The sequence below is a fragment of the Pipra filicauda genome, unplaced genomic scaffold, assembly GCF_003945595.2.
Source record: "Pipra filicauda isolate LSUMZ 115617 unplaced genomic scaffold, ASM394559v2 scaffold482_size497672_pilon, whole genome shotgun sequence".
Taxonomy (NCBI): domain Eukaryota; kingdom Metazoa; phylum Chordata; class Aves; order Passeriformes; family Pipridae; genus Pipra; species Pipra filicauda.
The window spans coordinates 114,372-129,371 of NW_024104623.1; the positions used below are offsets into that span (position 1 = coordinate 114,372).

Consider the following 15,000-nt stretch of genomic DNA (forward strand, 5'->3'; position numbering starts at 1 on the left):
CAAGAAGCTGCTCCCTCCCTGACACCTGCTGTAAGAATCAGGAGCAGAGAGAGAATGCCTTTTGCCTCCAAATTCTATTTAGGCCAATTTTAAAATAAGTTGAAAAATAAACTCGGAAGGCTATGAAGGCTGAAAAGAGAGGAAAGTACATTGGGAGAGGCTAGTTTGACTGGTACCACTGTGGTTCTGGCATCAGTAAAGATAGAGAGGGAGTGCTCTTTTCCCCTGACTGTGTAGGGAAGGTGCTGACTCTATCCCTTGGATGTGAAAGCTTGGTGTTCTGGTGCCTACTGTCCCCTTTGTACCTGGCAACATCTGGTCAGGGACAAGCTCAGGAATTATGCATAACAAGCATCCTGTGAACTTTTCTAGTCCACTCACGGCAGAGATGTGGTTGTTTCCATAGCCCAGTTCCAGTATCAAAGATTAGCGGACAAAAATTAGTGCTGTCTCCTCTCCATTGGTTCTGTGGTGCAGAAGATGAGCTACACAAATCCCACCCATGTCTTGGGACACACATAGTCCCACTCTGAATCTCACCTTCTCGTTGCTGCTGCTGCAGGATGGGAGGCTGCTGAGGGATGCTCTGTGCAATGGGGGTGATGGTGGTGGTCGGATACACAGCTGTAGTCCAGAGATAGAACAAACCATTTACCTGAGGATCTGGTCAGCCACACAAGGGCCTGGGGGAGACAAGGGAAGCTGGTACCTGCATACTGCTGAACTCCTGTGAAGGTTGGGTGCAAAGTCTCTGCTACTGAAGGGCTCTGGGCTGCAGAGAAAAACATAATCAGAATCAGTCGTGCATTTTGTGTGTGTGTGTGTGTGTAGTAGTGTTTCCCACCCCCTGCCCCCAAGTTAGTCTCAGTGCCTGGCAAGGAGCTAGACAAGTATTCTCTGTGGGAAATCCAGAAAAGAGGAATTAATTGCAGTTCCTCAGGTCTCTGGATGGTGGGGAGTTCTCCTGCTCTCAATACCTGAATATGGCACAAGGCCATTGGTGTAAACTGTTTCCAAGGCTGGATGCCCATTTGGGAATGGTACCACTCCAGTAAATCCATTTGAAATCGGTGCTGCAAGTCCCGGCATGGCTGCTGTTCCCAGGAGAGGTGGTGAATGTAGCCCTGTAGGACAAGAAGAGAGGGCATCCCGTGAAAGTCAAGGTCCCACAAAGCCCATGTTCCAACCTTCCATCTGCCTGGCAAGGCTGCTGTGTATGAAGCTATTATCTCTTCTAGTTGGCATGTGGAGATGACAGACTAGTGCTGGAGCCTTCACAAAATTAAGAGGCAGCACTAGTGAGAAGAGTGTGCAGCACTGCTAGTCCTAACTGCTCTCAGAGCTTTGGGATGGAACATTTTTAATCTGGGTTTGTGCAGCACCTAGCATGATGCATGCCTGTTCTTGACGGGCGTTCAAACCCAAATATGCATTATTACTGTGGGATGATGATAATGAATAATAGCACTGCTGACCTCAGAGTCAAGTGCAATCCTGGGAACCCTGTCCTTCTAACTATATCAAAGGGAAAAACTGCAGCGAAAATGAACAACAGTAGGGCAAGAGAATGTATATTGAGCATGTGAGGGTGACAGGGAGGTTGCAGAAGTTTATGCAGACTAGAGACTGCTGTGCTCAGAGGCTCCATTGTTAGAAAAGAGCAAACTAATCCACATGCTGCTGTAGGAACTGTTTTACCTGGGTGGGCACTGTGCCAAGTGCTGGGGCAGGAGGCTCACTGGCAGTGAAGGACCTGCTGCATCCAGGCCCTCACCTGATGCTGGTGCAATGGGAGCAGCTGGCAGCCCGTTGAGACTGACGGCACCGATCTGCTGGATGTGGCATGGGGAGAAGGCGACGCCTGGGTTCAGGTAGCTGCCATGGGAAGCGGAGAGAACCGTCGTCTGCTGCTGCATCAGCTGCAAGGCAGGACCGTGCAGTCAGGGCCCAATGCTGCCCAGGGCCTCCTGTTGCCAGGGCCCATGGCGGCTGTGCCGGAGCTGGGGGAGGCTGCACAGGCCAGCCCAGCCACTGCCTTCACCTGCCACAGCCAGGACCAGGGCCAAGCTGGAGCTGCAGCCTTGCGACCTCCCCCACCCCCAGCTGCCATTGCGCGTCACCGGGCTCCTGCCACCTGCCCTGGAGCTTCCCACGACACAACCAGGCCTGCCAGGGTGGGCAGCAGCAGCACCATCCTCTGAAGGCCTGTGCTGTGCCCGGCTGACAGTCCCCATGCCCAGGGGCCCACAGATCCTGGCGCCCATGTACCCATGCAGTGGCTGCCCGTCGAGGCGGGACAGTGGCCTGGGCCCGGCCACATGTGAAAGCCCCCGAGAGACAGGCACAGCTTCCCATCCTTCAGCCAGGGGACACGGCTCAGTGGGCATCCCAGTCCACACAGCCAGTGCCATGGCTGGGCAGCCCTCCCCACATCTCACCCTCCAAATGCCAGCAGCTTGAGGGGTTTTGGCTCACTCAGCCGTGCACCGGGGCATCGGGATGGGCCCCTTTGGCTCAGAGAGCTCCTGCAATGAGGAAGAGAGCAGGGAAGGGGTGTGCTCCTGGCACCCAGCAACACTCTCTCCCCACAGGCCCTTCTCTCTGATCACTTCTCCTGGGACAGTGCCAGGTATTAAATAACACAGCTTTGCCTTGAGGAACAGGGTCCAAATTCCTCTGCTTTTGCCCCACCTCAACAAGCAGATCATGCTGCTGGGAGAGCTCACTCTGGCACAGGCACCCCCTGCTGTGCAACTGGGTGTCTGTCCAGGCCCAGCTCTTATGTCATGCTTTGCAGCAGAGGTCTGCTCCATGATCCACTGAGCTCAGCCCTTCCTCTGGCAGTGGCCTGCACCCTGGGATCAGAGGATGTCAGCTCCTCATGGTCTCACCATAACACACCTGCCCAGGCAGAGATGCACAGTACAAAAGGAAGGGTGGGGGTGGGACACAAGGTTGGGAGGAGGGTTAGGAGTAAGAAGAAAAAAATCCTTCTGGTCCTATTTGACCATCAGCGGGTGCAGTGGCAACAAAGACTTAGTTCTGGATGCAAAATTATCCAGCCCCTTTATAAGCCTTGTCTTTCCCATCAAGGAAGAACAGCAGGGGAGGCACAGGTATGGCTCTTTGGAAACTGTGGTTTTCTCAGGAGATGCTGAGGGGTGACACAAGGCAAAACCCAAGAAAACAACACAAATCTTCCTTACATTGCCACATCCCACTGTCTGCTTTGCAACATACACAGCTTTCAAGTAACCTACCTCATCCACAAATGGGTGAGTCAGTAAGCCAGTTTGGCCCAGGTCTCAGCTGAAGAATCTGGTAACTCTGAAAAGTTCATGGCTAGCTAAACCTTCTCTTGATTTCCTTCACACAGAAGCTGATAATTATTCATGCATAAAAAGAGGAATTTCATGGTATTGCTGTTTCTGTAACCTGGTATAAGCAAAGCCACTGAGGTGAAACTTGCTCTGCAATGCACTGCTGGGACAGGGTTGAGGCCTTTTTAGGGAGAGGTGGACACCACAAAATGGGGTCTCCATGGGCAGAGGGACTGACAGCACAGGGGTTCACTGCTGCACAGCTCCAGAAAGCAAGTGCCCTGCTATCACCTCTCTGCCACCACATCATCTTTGGCACAACTCTCCTGAAGCTGGACTCACATTACTCGGAGCCACTCACCCTAAGCCAGGACTGGGGCGAAATGTGGCCTTCCTGGGAGCACAGGACTCTGCTGAGGAAAGTGTCTCTGTGCAAGCAGCCTGCACATATTCCTAGTCCTGTCTTCACACTGTCCCCATTCAAGGGTGCAGAAACTAACACGTTCCGTACTCACTATGTGAATATTGATTTTCTTTTTTGTCATTAATGCCTGTTCTGTACCAGGCTCTGGCTGGACCAAGACTTGCATCCAACTGCATATGCACCAAACTGGCATTCTGAAATTGTTCTCATTACTTACATAAAATTACCATAATGAACCATAAGAGCAGAAAGAAAAGGGGTGGAGGTGTGAACAAATTATATTTTGTGTTTGGAACTAACTAACATAACTGACTTATGATATACAAGAAATATTCAAGCATTATAAACACTTAGTAAATTGCACTGGCTGCTTTTTTAAAACTTCAGGCCTCTTTTGTATTGATAATTATTATTTTTTTTTCAGCTCTCCAACATTTCCCCGACACCATCTGAACTAACTTGTTGAATGAAATGAAATGAAGGAAATACTAACTTTTCACTTGCAGAGGCACCTGGGATCAAAACCTGGTTTAAGCATTGCAATAAATTCCTTCCAGATGTTTAGCCAGTTGTACTTCCCAGATGAGACTTCTTACAAACTGTTTCAGCTAACATGTACTGTTTGACTGTTTTAACTATCTTATTTTGCATATATGAAGAGATCTGAATAATTTTAGACCTAACACAGTGTATGATTATTTCATGTTTAATTTGAGATAGTTTTAAAAAAAAAAAGGAAATTAATGTAAATTTAAAACATCCAGCTGAAACCAAAACCAAAACAACCCAGGCTCCAAACTTCTTCTTCCTAAACTGGGACTCCTGAGGACCGCTTTGGCATGGCAATGCAGCAAACCCCATGGGGACAAAGAGAGAAAGTTGCTGGCTTATTAAATTATGAATATAAGAACCTATGATGCCTATGATGCACCCTTGCAGCTCTCAGTCTGATTCAACCACATCCATAATGGTTAGCTGCATCTCCCGGCCCTGTGGGTAACCTTCGGTGCAGCATCTACTACTCCAAGACCAGAACCATGCAAGCATGAAGTATGTTGGGGTTCCCTTGAGCCCTGGCTTGCCAGAGGGGTCACCTCCCAAAGCTGCCCATAGCAGGATATTTCAGTGTACTGCAAGGAGATTCAGTAAGGAAATGCCTCTCTTCTGTCCCCACTTTCAGAGAGATGTTAGATGGCATTTCAAAGGACTGATATCCTCTCCCTCTGATGGGGACACTGTATGCATATGAGAACTGGCCAGGATCTCTCCTCCAGAAGAAGAGAGACCAAAGACCAGGACTGACACAAGAGAAGAAACAGTCAGATGTGAGGTCAGTGGCTCAGGAAGAAAAAGGAGAGAGAACTGAAACCAGCGGAAAGGAAAAGGAAAGGAGGAAAAAATCACGAAGAAGCAGGAGGCTGAGTCTTGAGTCAAGGGGAAACCAAAATAAAGTCTGAGAGTAGGAAGGCCAGTGAAGAATCAGACAGACCAACATAGTAACAGACACAACTGAGGAGAAAGAAGGTAACGATAAGCAAGGAGCACAGCTTAGACCTGACTGGTTTCTTGTCATCAGCAGGAGTTCCTGAAGATTGGAGGGCACTTAAAAGACCGAGTCTAGAAGGTCTCACTGCTCTTCATCCTTACACATCCTGGACCATAAGCTGATAAAACACTTTCTGCCATCATAACCTCACTATGTGGTCCATTCTTGCCTCCTTCACCACCACACCATGCCCAAGTTAGTGCTATCTCCATGACAGCAGAAGATACACCAGAATGATTATCTGGTGACTCACAGCTGAGCTAAGCTACAACCTTTGACCTCAGATATAACTGGCTTGTGGGCTGGACAGAAAAGATGGGTCCTGGCAAAAGTACCTGTTCAGAAGGGGTTCTTCCCTCTAAATCATGCTTCTGCTAAAGCCTTGGAATGGTATAGCTGTTCTCAGCTTCATTACACAAGAAAAATCAAATAATCTGTGTTGGATAAATTCTACGTTTGGTTCCCAAAATTCCCCAACATTATGGAGCCTCATATGTATTGCCTCTTGTCCATGGTCTTGCCACACACTTAGAAGGCATTTGGCAGTTTCTGGGGAATCTTTGGAAGGAAAAGGCCAACAACTGAGAAACAGTTCCTTCTCTGTCATGTAAATGAAAGAAAGGCACATCAAGTAGCTGCTGAAGCCAGAGGAGAAAGAGATGTCCACATATATGAGAAGAACAGGTTTATTTGCACTCTCTCCCTGCTGCAAAATTACTTTCAGTAACAGTATGTACTTCTTTATCAACACAAGAATCTCTCATGCCTTGAGCAATTTCTGAGCCTCCTTCCATGGGCTTTATACTTGGCAGTAGAGACCTGAAAATGACAGTCACCAAGAACACTCAAATGATGCTCCAATGCAGCTGATATGGGACTTGTTGAGTTTGGGACCTACCACAAACATCAGTGGTAATTGCCACAGTGGCTCCAAAGCAATGAGGTTCTCTCACTAAGATCCAAAGCACAGCCAGACTGTTGAAACACCTCTGGTCCTCTGCTACCCACTGCTCTCTCTCCAGCATCTTGCAAACCCCACAGTCACACCAGCCAAGTGAGAAAACGCTGGCAGCCAAGGACAGCACTGGGAGGATTAGGGCCCTCTTAAGAATTTCAGCAGAGAAATAAACTTGTGAAGCTGGGCCCAGGGCTCTCGTGGTGCTCCAAAACGAGAGAGAGACACGCATTTGTGCCACTGACCCAGAAGAAGAGTTCACAAGTTGGTATATGTCTGGCAGACATTGCCCAGGAATCATGTCTCTGATCTGTTCTCAAAACAAGACAGAAAGATACTGGGTCATGCTTGACCTATTCCCATACACCTCCACCAGCCTACACCACCATCAGAGAAATCCAGGCTCATTTTGAGGAGGTCCCAGCTCTCCCCTGCCACCCATTCCAGGAGAGAAACGCACAAAGACTGTGCAAGACAAGGCTGCTGACTGGAGAAACTGAAGCCAGGAGCAAGTACCAAGGTGCTGGGAAACTTCCATGCAATTGTTAAGAGACCAGTTTGTGGTCTCCCAGGTACATTGCTGCCCCACAGTCAGGAGGGCAGCCTTTCCCCACACACACACGCAGGATACTCACAGCCTGCGCATAGGCGCTGTATGGGCTGAACGGCAAGGTGAGAGATGGAGTGAATATCCCCAGCTGCCCCACCATTTGCTGCATACGACGGAGGGTCCTTTCCTTATCTGTGTCAGCAAACTTCACCACTAGACTGGAGGAGGCACCCTAGGCACAGAGAGAGGAGACAGACAGGAGGCAGGAGAGAAGAGGTGTGGGACAGCCAGAGAGTCAGCAGTCAGGCAAGGTAGGATGGGGCAGAACAGGCAGTAGAGTGGGAAGAGGAGCAGAAGAGCAAATATTGGCATGAAAGTGCTCGGGAGCTGCCTGGAACCTGGGCTGTGCCCTTCCCCATCCGTCCGTCCATCCAACCCTTCCCTCTCATGCCCTTCCCCTCACACCCTGAGCCCTGCACAGCTGCATAAGTGGGTGCACACATCCCTGGCTACATTCACCAGGTGATGGTGTGGCCAGGAACACTCAGGTCATTGACAGCCACAAGCACCATCTTTCCACCATCATGAGCTTGGCTCGATAGGCAAAGCAGTTCCTGGCAGCTGGAAATACCCCTGCTGCAGGCAATGTCCTTCCCATGAGGTGCCCCAGTTCAGGTTAGAGATTGCTTGAGATGAGATCACAACTGCAGCTCCACTCGCACAAGAAGGCACAGCTATGGCTACACAATCCCACATAACACACAAAGCATTCCCACCAGCACCCAGCCCACCCCAGTGGCCTCCTCTACTGCCTAGATAAGAGAAGTCGAGGAGTGTGCTCAGACACTGAAGTCCTGACCACCCATGTGGCTGAATTGTTAGCTTCCACCCTGCTCAGTTTTTAACTACTCCAGGGAGCTGTTTCCAAGACAAATTCATGGCCTTGTTTTGGCTCTCTTTTATTTACCCTTTATAGATGTAAGCGCTGTCACTACCAGTCTGGATGAACATAGCTACAAACATCAGACCAGGAGACAGGATGGTTACTAAGACTAGAGCACGGATGTGCACACACACATCCCCACACACACCTCCCAACCACACCAACTGGAAACTGCAGCTGAACCTGTCATGGTTTTGGAGAGTGTGGGGAGGTCCCTGCAAAAGGGTAATGGGACGAGGATTAGGAAGAGGGTAGGTACCCTGGCCTTATACTCACGGGCATTGTCTGGCTGCCATGGAGTGCGTGGATTGCTGCCTGAGCCTCTGTGTGAGATGAGAACTTTACAAAAGCACAGCCTGGAAAGGGACAGAAAGAGCACAGGAGATTGCAGTGACAGGACTGCTGTGAAAGTGCCATCACGCAAGAGACAGTGTCTGTATCTCAGGCAAGGCAAAGGAAAGCCACCCCAAGGAAGCAGGGAACAAAAAGGATGACTCATCCCAAGTCCTCTATCCTGGAAAAAAGAGGAAGGGTCTCAAATTATTACTTCAGTGATGTACTCTATAGATGATGTCACCATCTCCACCCTTGTCCCTGATTACCTCTTCCCCAAAGTCTCTGTGGACTCCTAATTGTGGGTACAAACATTTCAACTTGCAGACCCAGACTGACAGAACAGGCTCACTAGTGATCCTGGTAACTCAGCTATTCATCGTGCTCTGCTTCCCCTCCTTTTCCCTCAGTCTCTGCCCACCTTCCCCAGTCTTTCCTGGCAGCAGATGATTCTTCGTGCCCTGCTCCCTATGCCGGGCTGTGATATGGGTTCCCATAAAGATACAGTGGAGGAATAAGTACCCCAGTGGAAAGGAGGCACAAACAGTGAGGCTGGTGAGCGCTACCTGCAGAGCAGGGAGAAAGGGCATGACACACAGAGGGGTTCACACCTTTGCTGTTACCATCAGGTCCACGGAGCACCGTACATTCATCAATGACCCCAAATGGTTCAAAGAGCCGGAGCACGTCATCCTCAGACTGCTGCTTATTTAACATGCCCACAAAGAGCTTCCTGTCCCCTAGGGGCAAACACAGAAACATCAACCTTCTATGAGGCTTACAGTCAGTCCAGAGCAGGAGGACAGGGACACTTAAGCACAAAACAGCCTTGTGTTAAAAACATGCCTGGCATGGAAATGATTTGCTGTTGGCTGAAATGCTTCCAGGGGTGAATATGCAGGGTCCACCCAAGCTCCTCACACGTGCAAAGGTTTCTGTGGCTTCCCCTATCCTACCTTCCCCAACAGAAAACAAAATATTAATAATTTCCTTTTATTCATTAGCCTTTTCCTTTGAATAATCCAACACAAACGTTAATAAGAAAAACTATCTGGCAATTATACTGTTGTTGACCAGCATGTGAAATCCAAGAGGTACCTCTGAAAATAGAGCAGACCAACCCAGGCAGAGAATAAATTCCAGGACCTCTGACTTCTGTTTCCTTTTCCTTCTTTCCAGGATCACCATTTCCTCAGCTGCCATGTAACCAAGCATCTTAGTTTCCATTTGTCCTTCCCCACCCCAATCTAACCAGCTGTCTCCTAAGGCCTGGAATAAACCCTGGCATCCTGGGTCCCAATCTGTGTCACCGCAGGATCACCCAAATACCAGACAGTTTGGTGAAGGCCAACTAACATCTCCATGGTCCCTGCTCCCCTCTCCAATGGCATTTTGTACCCTTGTCACACCGGCAGGGAGCTGGAAGGCTGGCCAACTCATCCACAACTTTGAGCTCAGAGTCCTTCTGGGTTCCTCCTCAGAAGACAGAAGTGAGGATTATGGTTTTCTTGGGATGGATGGAGGCAAGAAAGGTACAGAGCTCCCCCATCGGTACCCTCAGGGGCTCATCACACTGCCTGGTGCCATCCAGTCAAGCACAAACACAGCATTGGATGGGGCAACATCCTCCACAGATTTGATGTGAACAGCTATTAAAATAGCACAACATTAAAATAACAGCCTAAATACCAGCCCAATCTCCATTTCTGCAAGAAAACAACTGCAAGAAAACAGTTGTGTCAACTACTGAGTTAACTCTCCCCCACATGCATGGGAGACATGACCCATAGGAGCGAATGTGTTGGGATATGGCTTCGGAGGAGCCGTACGAGAGGATTCCTTATTGTTAGCAACAGGATCAGAGGGGCTGGCTGCAAACAAACCAATGCAACGTGATGCACATCAGGGGAAATAGCAAGAAAGCTGCTATCTGTTTGAGAGTGCAGTGACCTGAAAAACAACAGGTCTTGGAGCTACAGCAGTAGAACAGGCTACAGGGGTGGTGGTGTGTATGTATGGCAGGAATGGATGGCACATTACACATTCACACTGCCACCAAAGCTTGCCCTAGCCCCTTCCTTGCTCCCCTTTGGTCAGAGGACAGTTCCTACCCAGGTAAGTAAACAAGCTGCTAAGTACAGATGCACTGGGAAGCACACGCAGGCAGGACCTACATGTGCCATTGGTCCCTGGCAGAAAAGCAGATGGACACATGCAGCATTAATGGACAAGCACGGAGGCTTATGCATGCCCAGGAACACACTTATACACAGACCCAGCCCCAGCAGGTGCCTTCTGAAACAAAATTCCTCAGTAAGCAAGAGGGATGTGCAGACAGACACACTCATCCCCCATGCAGACACCACAGGGAGTCACTTCATCCTGTGGCACCACCCCACAGAGTCCCAACACAGGCTCACACAGGCACAGCTCTCCTCTAGCACCAGGTGGACATGTGAACACAGGTGCCACTTGTGTCCACCAGAGATGAAGTGTTAGAAGTGCTGTATCCAAGGCTCTTAACCCAGTCCCAAACAGATACTCCTGATTTATATAACTAGAAGTGGCTGAAATATATGGCCTTGTGTATTTTCTAAAGGCCAAATTTCCCAGCTTTCTCACTTTCAGGATTCCCTGGGTAACAAAACCTGTGGGAATTTCATCCCCTTTCATTTTCCTTGCAATTCTTTCTACATTTCTCCCTGCACCTGCATGGCAATGGTTGCATTTGGAGACATTATTTCAGCTGGTCGGGTCCATCCCAATTGGCAATGCCCAATAATGTCCAGCTAAAGGCACAGGAGGTAATAAAGTGGGTGCTAGCTCAGAAGTGCAGATGGTTAAACCAGCCAAAAAATAGCACACAGAGGAGGTGAAAAATCTGACTGGAAGCAGAGGGGGGGGGGGGGGGAAAGGGACTGGAGAGGAACATATTTACTGTGAAGAAGAGCATGAAAACTAAAGGAGCAGTAGCTCTGTGCTCTGACTGACATCACCTGGGGCCATATGTGAACCCAGTCTGGCTATGGCAGAGGACACAGGAGCTCTGTAGCGTTCCCCCTTCCTCTGTCCTGAATCTATGTGGCAGCTGCAGCTAGGCCTTATTTCAGATATGTGCACCATGCTGCTGCCTTTGGATTGCAAACACAATGGAAGCTCCTTAAAAGAAACACATCAACAAAGGGGAGAAATTCACTAGGAAATACTTGTACTGACTTCAGGTGCTGTAAAATAACTCTATTCTTTGAACCTGCAAGCAAATAACTGGGCTAAGATTTAATAGCCAGAAATGCACTTGATGGTCTTGCCTTTCCCTTCAGGGACCTCAGACTGTTTGGCTGTCTTGGTCAGAGTGGCAAGGGGGAAACTCTAGGTGGGGGAACACACAGCTACATGGACATAATGCTACTTTTGCAACATTGGCCTTTTGCTTCTGGGTCTGATTTTGTGTGAGATTCTTGTGAAAGAACAGTGGGTAGCCAGGGGAGAGTCGGGTAAGTGGTTCCAGTTTTGGCTGAAGACTAGTTCAGTGTAAAGACCTGATGGTTACCGTAGCCACCCAAAGCTTAAGTCTTCACCAAACAACAGTCTAATGGATGCAAAAGGCCACTCCTTTGCAATGAAGGTACTGACCAAAAAGGGACCTTGTCAACTTGCAATCAAATCAACATCAAATCACAAGTTACTCATTATTTTCTCCTCCAGAGAGCCCTGAAATTTCCTGGATAATTCTTGTGGTTTCTTCCTCATACCATTTCTTCTGAATCAAAAGCCTTTTTCTATACCCTGCACTTTGGGAAAAGTCCATTGAAACAGTGAATGCTAGTCTCCATTCTTGCAGTTTTACTGCGGGTCTTCTGTTGTTTGACACAGCTCACTAACAGAAGTCCTATGTTTATGTGGGAATTTCAGCTTTCCTTTCTGAATTAGGAAGAAAAAAAACACTAGTCTTCCTGGTGATGCAGAACAGCTTAAAACCGCGATACCTTAGGGACTCAAGCTATAAAGGCAAATCTAAATACACACACCTATGGGTTCAGAATCTTTTCCGAATGCTCACAACAGCAATATTAGAAGGGACTGAAGTCACTGACAACATAAGAGAAAGATTTCTTCACAGTGAATCATGTTTCTTACAGCCCAATTCCGAAGACTGCATGTAGGAAAAAGGTCCAGTCTGTTCCCCTCAGATGCGTCTTTGCAGCAGCTGGGGAACCTGTGCAAGGGCTCTTCTGTTGCTGACCTCTACCTCTTCACATCTTGGAGCCCAAGCCATGATCCGGTGCCCTCTAGCTTCTGTGAGCTTCCAAACAGAACTGCTCCCCCACCAATAACCAGGCTGCCTCATTCCCAGCCCTTTCACCTGAGCTCTGCTATCATCACGCCCAAAGCGGTCGATCTCAAACCAGCTGGCATTCTCAAGGCACTGTTGCAGGTCATCGGCTCCTTCAGCTCCCCAGCAGGGATTTCTGCAGCACTGGAAGATCTCGTCTCACCTACTCAGAACAGCATGCACTCCTCCTGCTGTTTTTCCTTCACTTTCCCTACAGCTCTTGGTTTTCACCCTCTGATTGGCAATTTCCCATGCTGTCCAGCAACCAGAAAAATTGATTCTGATCTCTGACTGTTGAGTTCCCATGGAAACATGCTCTGGGCACAGTCAGCCACCCAGACAGCAGGAGGTGGGCCATCACAGAGCACAGTGCTGATGAAGGTAACTACGGGAACAAGCAAGGAGTTGAGGCCATAAAGTCTGAGAGAGAGAGAAAGAGGAGAGAGCACACAAGCACTGGACACCACTCCTCTAAGCCCAGTGGATTCAGGTCATCTGGCCAACAGCAAGGATCAGGGAGAGAGGGGAAGCCCACTAAAGCCATTGGGAATGCAGCAAATCTCCTTGGATATGCAGAGAGCTTCCTTGTCTCTAGGCAGTACTAATGGGCTTGGGCTGGCTGTCATATCACATCACTGCAGCAGAGTGCTCCAGGTCTCACAAGAAGCAGACAAGCTCCTCTGCCCCCTCACTCCATCTCCTCCTGGCACTCCCATGCTCACACCACAGGCATAAGGGAAAGAAGGAAAAAGCTGACAATGCCTGCCCCAGAATCACAAGTCCCACTCTGAACTAATACAGGCAGGAACTTTTTACTAGTGAATTACTTCTGCAGGGTACAGTAACACTGAGCATTCAGATACTCCTACACAGCCTCTGCAAGGCTTGGCCAAAACTATCCCTTTGGCATAAAACTTAGCATCTCTTAGACCAGAAGACAAATTCTGGTGCTCTAACTTCATGTACTTAATTCAGGGTGCTTCATTTGAGAAACGTCAGTCCCTGGAGAGTATAAAAGATGTTCCCTTAAAGGATAATGCAGAGCAGAGCTTCACTGATCCATGCACCTATTCCCTTGACAAATTCCTAGTCCAAGCAGTTCTGTCCTGCCCCAAATCTTTCTTTTACCTCCTGCCAGTGTGGGGCTGTTGCTACAGGGAATGGCTCTTCCCATATCTGCCAAGTTGCTTATCCACTTCTCTGACAAGTGGAGCATCATGACAGAAACATTTCAAAAGAGCAACCTGATTCAGACAAACATAGGGTGCTGTCTTGATGCTGCTTCTGCCTCAGGAAAAAAAACAGTTTGTCATGGATCCTGTGGGAGCTGTTTGTTTTTCAGCTCTGCAATGAACAAGTGAGGTACCCAGTCTGCAGAGAGACAGGTGTTCAGACTCCAAAGGCTGCTGCTCTCAACGGCCTTGTCCACCAGAAGCAGAGTTGATGTTCTGACATTTGCAATCATTAGAAAACGTAGCACTTTCCGTAAGCTTAGAGATTTCAGAGTCCAGTGCCTTGGCCAAAAGCTTGCTTCCAAATCAACATCCTGTTTTTTAACCTGTTGGCCCGTTTCAGCTCTATTTGACAGAGAAACTGAGGCATCAGAGATGTTATGTCCCAACACTTAATACTAGGTGGCTGTGTACAGAAGAGACGCCAGTAGCAGCCCATCAGCAAAAGACACACTGCAGAAATGACCTCAGCCTAGCAGTAGACACCAGAGGTGCCAGACTTGCACTCACCAAAGACACAAACTTAAGAAAACAAAGCTGCAGCGGTTGGTCTTTTCACAGCATGGATTGTCTGTTTGGTCTGGTTTTACTGCTGTTGTGTCAGGACATAATGCAGGGTGGAAAAGGCGAATGTGTGCATCTGCCTGGGAAGGTGTGTGTCAAGGGGGCACACGAGGCCCTGCAGCAGGTCCTGCTGTCTGTCCCTCTGGGCTGGGAGACAGGGCCTGCTATGCGTCTCTCTGGGCTGGGAGGGCTGCTCTGCAGCCACGTCTGACACTGCTACTGGCTCAGAGATGTTGGCACCAGGATGACTGGCAAAAGCTTTTCTAGTCTCCTATGCTTTTTTTTTTTTTTAAAGACTCATTAGGAGTAACCTCAGATATAATAACAGAATTTCTGAATTAGTTAGAAATCTGGGTTGCAAATTTTTAAAATAAATGTGGTAGGGGATGGACTGACCACCTACTAGTTGAATCCAGAGGCAATGTGAGGTGTCAGTGAGTAGTCAGCCCCCTCTACACCCACTGCAGGCATCTCTAAAGAATACTTCATCCACTCCTAACATCATTTTCAACAGTGAAACACCCTGAAGGAATGGTCTCTTTATACTGTCTATAGCACCGATAAGGACCTTAAACTCAACCCTGAACCAGGGGCTGAAATAAGGTGAGATGAATCTAGTCCTATGTGGTTTAGGAAAGCTATTTTCTTTGGAGGCTTAAGTCACAGTCCTTTCCGAAAGGAGCATGACTATATGTAGCATTCCTGGGATTGTCAATATAGGCCAAGAGAATAAATTTGCCCAGACTTCAGTAAAAGTTATCCCTTGAGTAAATAACCAAAAGTTACATATTCTATTTGGA

General features: G+C 48.5%; 1 protein-coding gene across 2 annotated transcripts in view; it reads right to left on the reverse strand.

The window, feature by feature from the left end:
- Positions 1 to 15,000, reverse strand: part of CELF5 (CUGBP Elav-like family member 5) — a 40,680-nt gene that overhangs the window by 4,135 nt on the left and 21,545 nt on the right. For both annotated transcript variants that reach the window (XM_027713134.2, XM_027713133.2), the window contains exons 4-10: positions 8,683 to 8,811; positions 8,015 to 8,094; positions 6,881 to 7,027; positions 1,775 to 1,919; positions 978 to 1,124; positions 710 to 772; positions 541 to 624 (exon numbers count right to left, since the gene is read on the reverse strand). In XM_027713134.2, the coding sequence (XP_027568935.1) occupies positions 541 to 624; positions 710 to 772; positions 978 to 1,124; positions 1,775 to 1,919; positions 6,881 to 7,027; positions 8,015 to 8,094; positions 8,683 to 8,811 (795 nt within the window). The remainder of the gene's footprint in view (positions 1 to 540; positions 625 to 709; positions 773 to 977; positions 1,125 to 1,774; positions 1,920 to 6,880; positions 7,028 to 8,014; positions 8,095 to 8,682; positions 8,812 to 15,000) is intronic.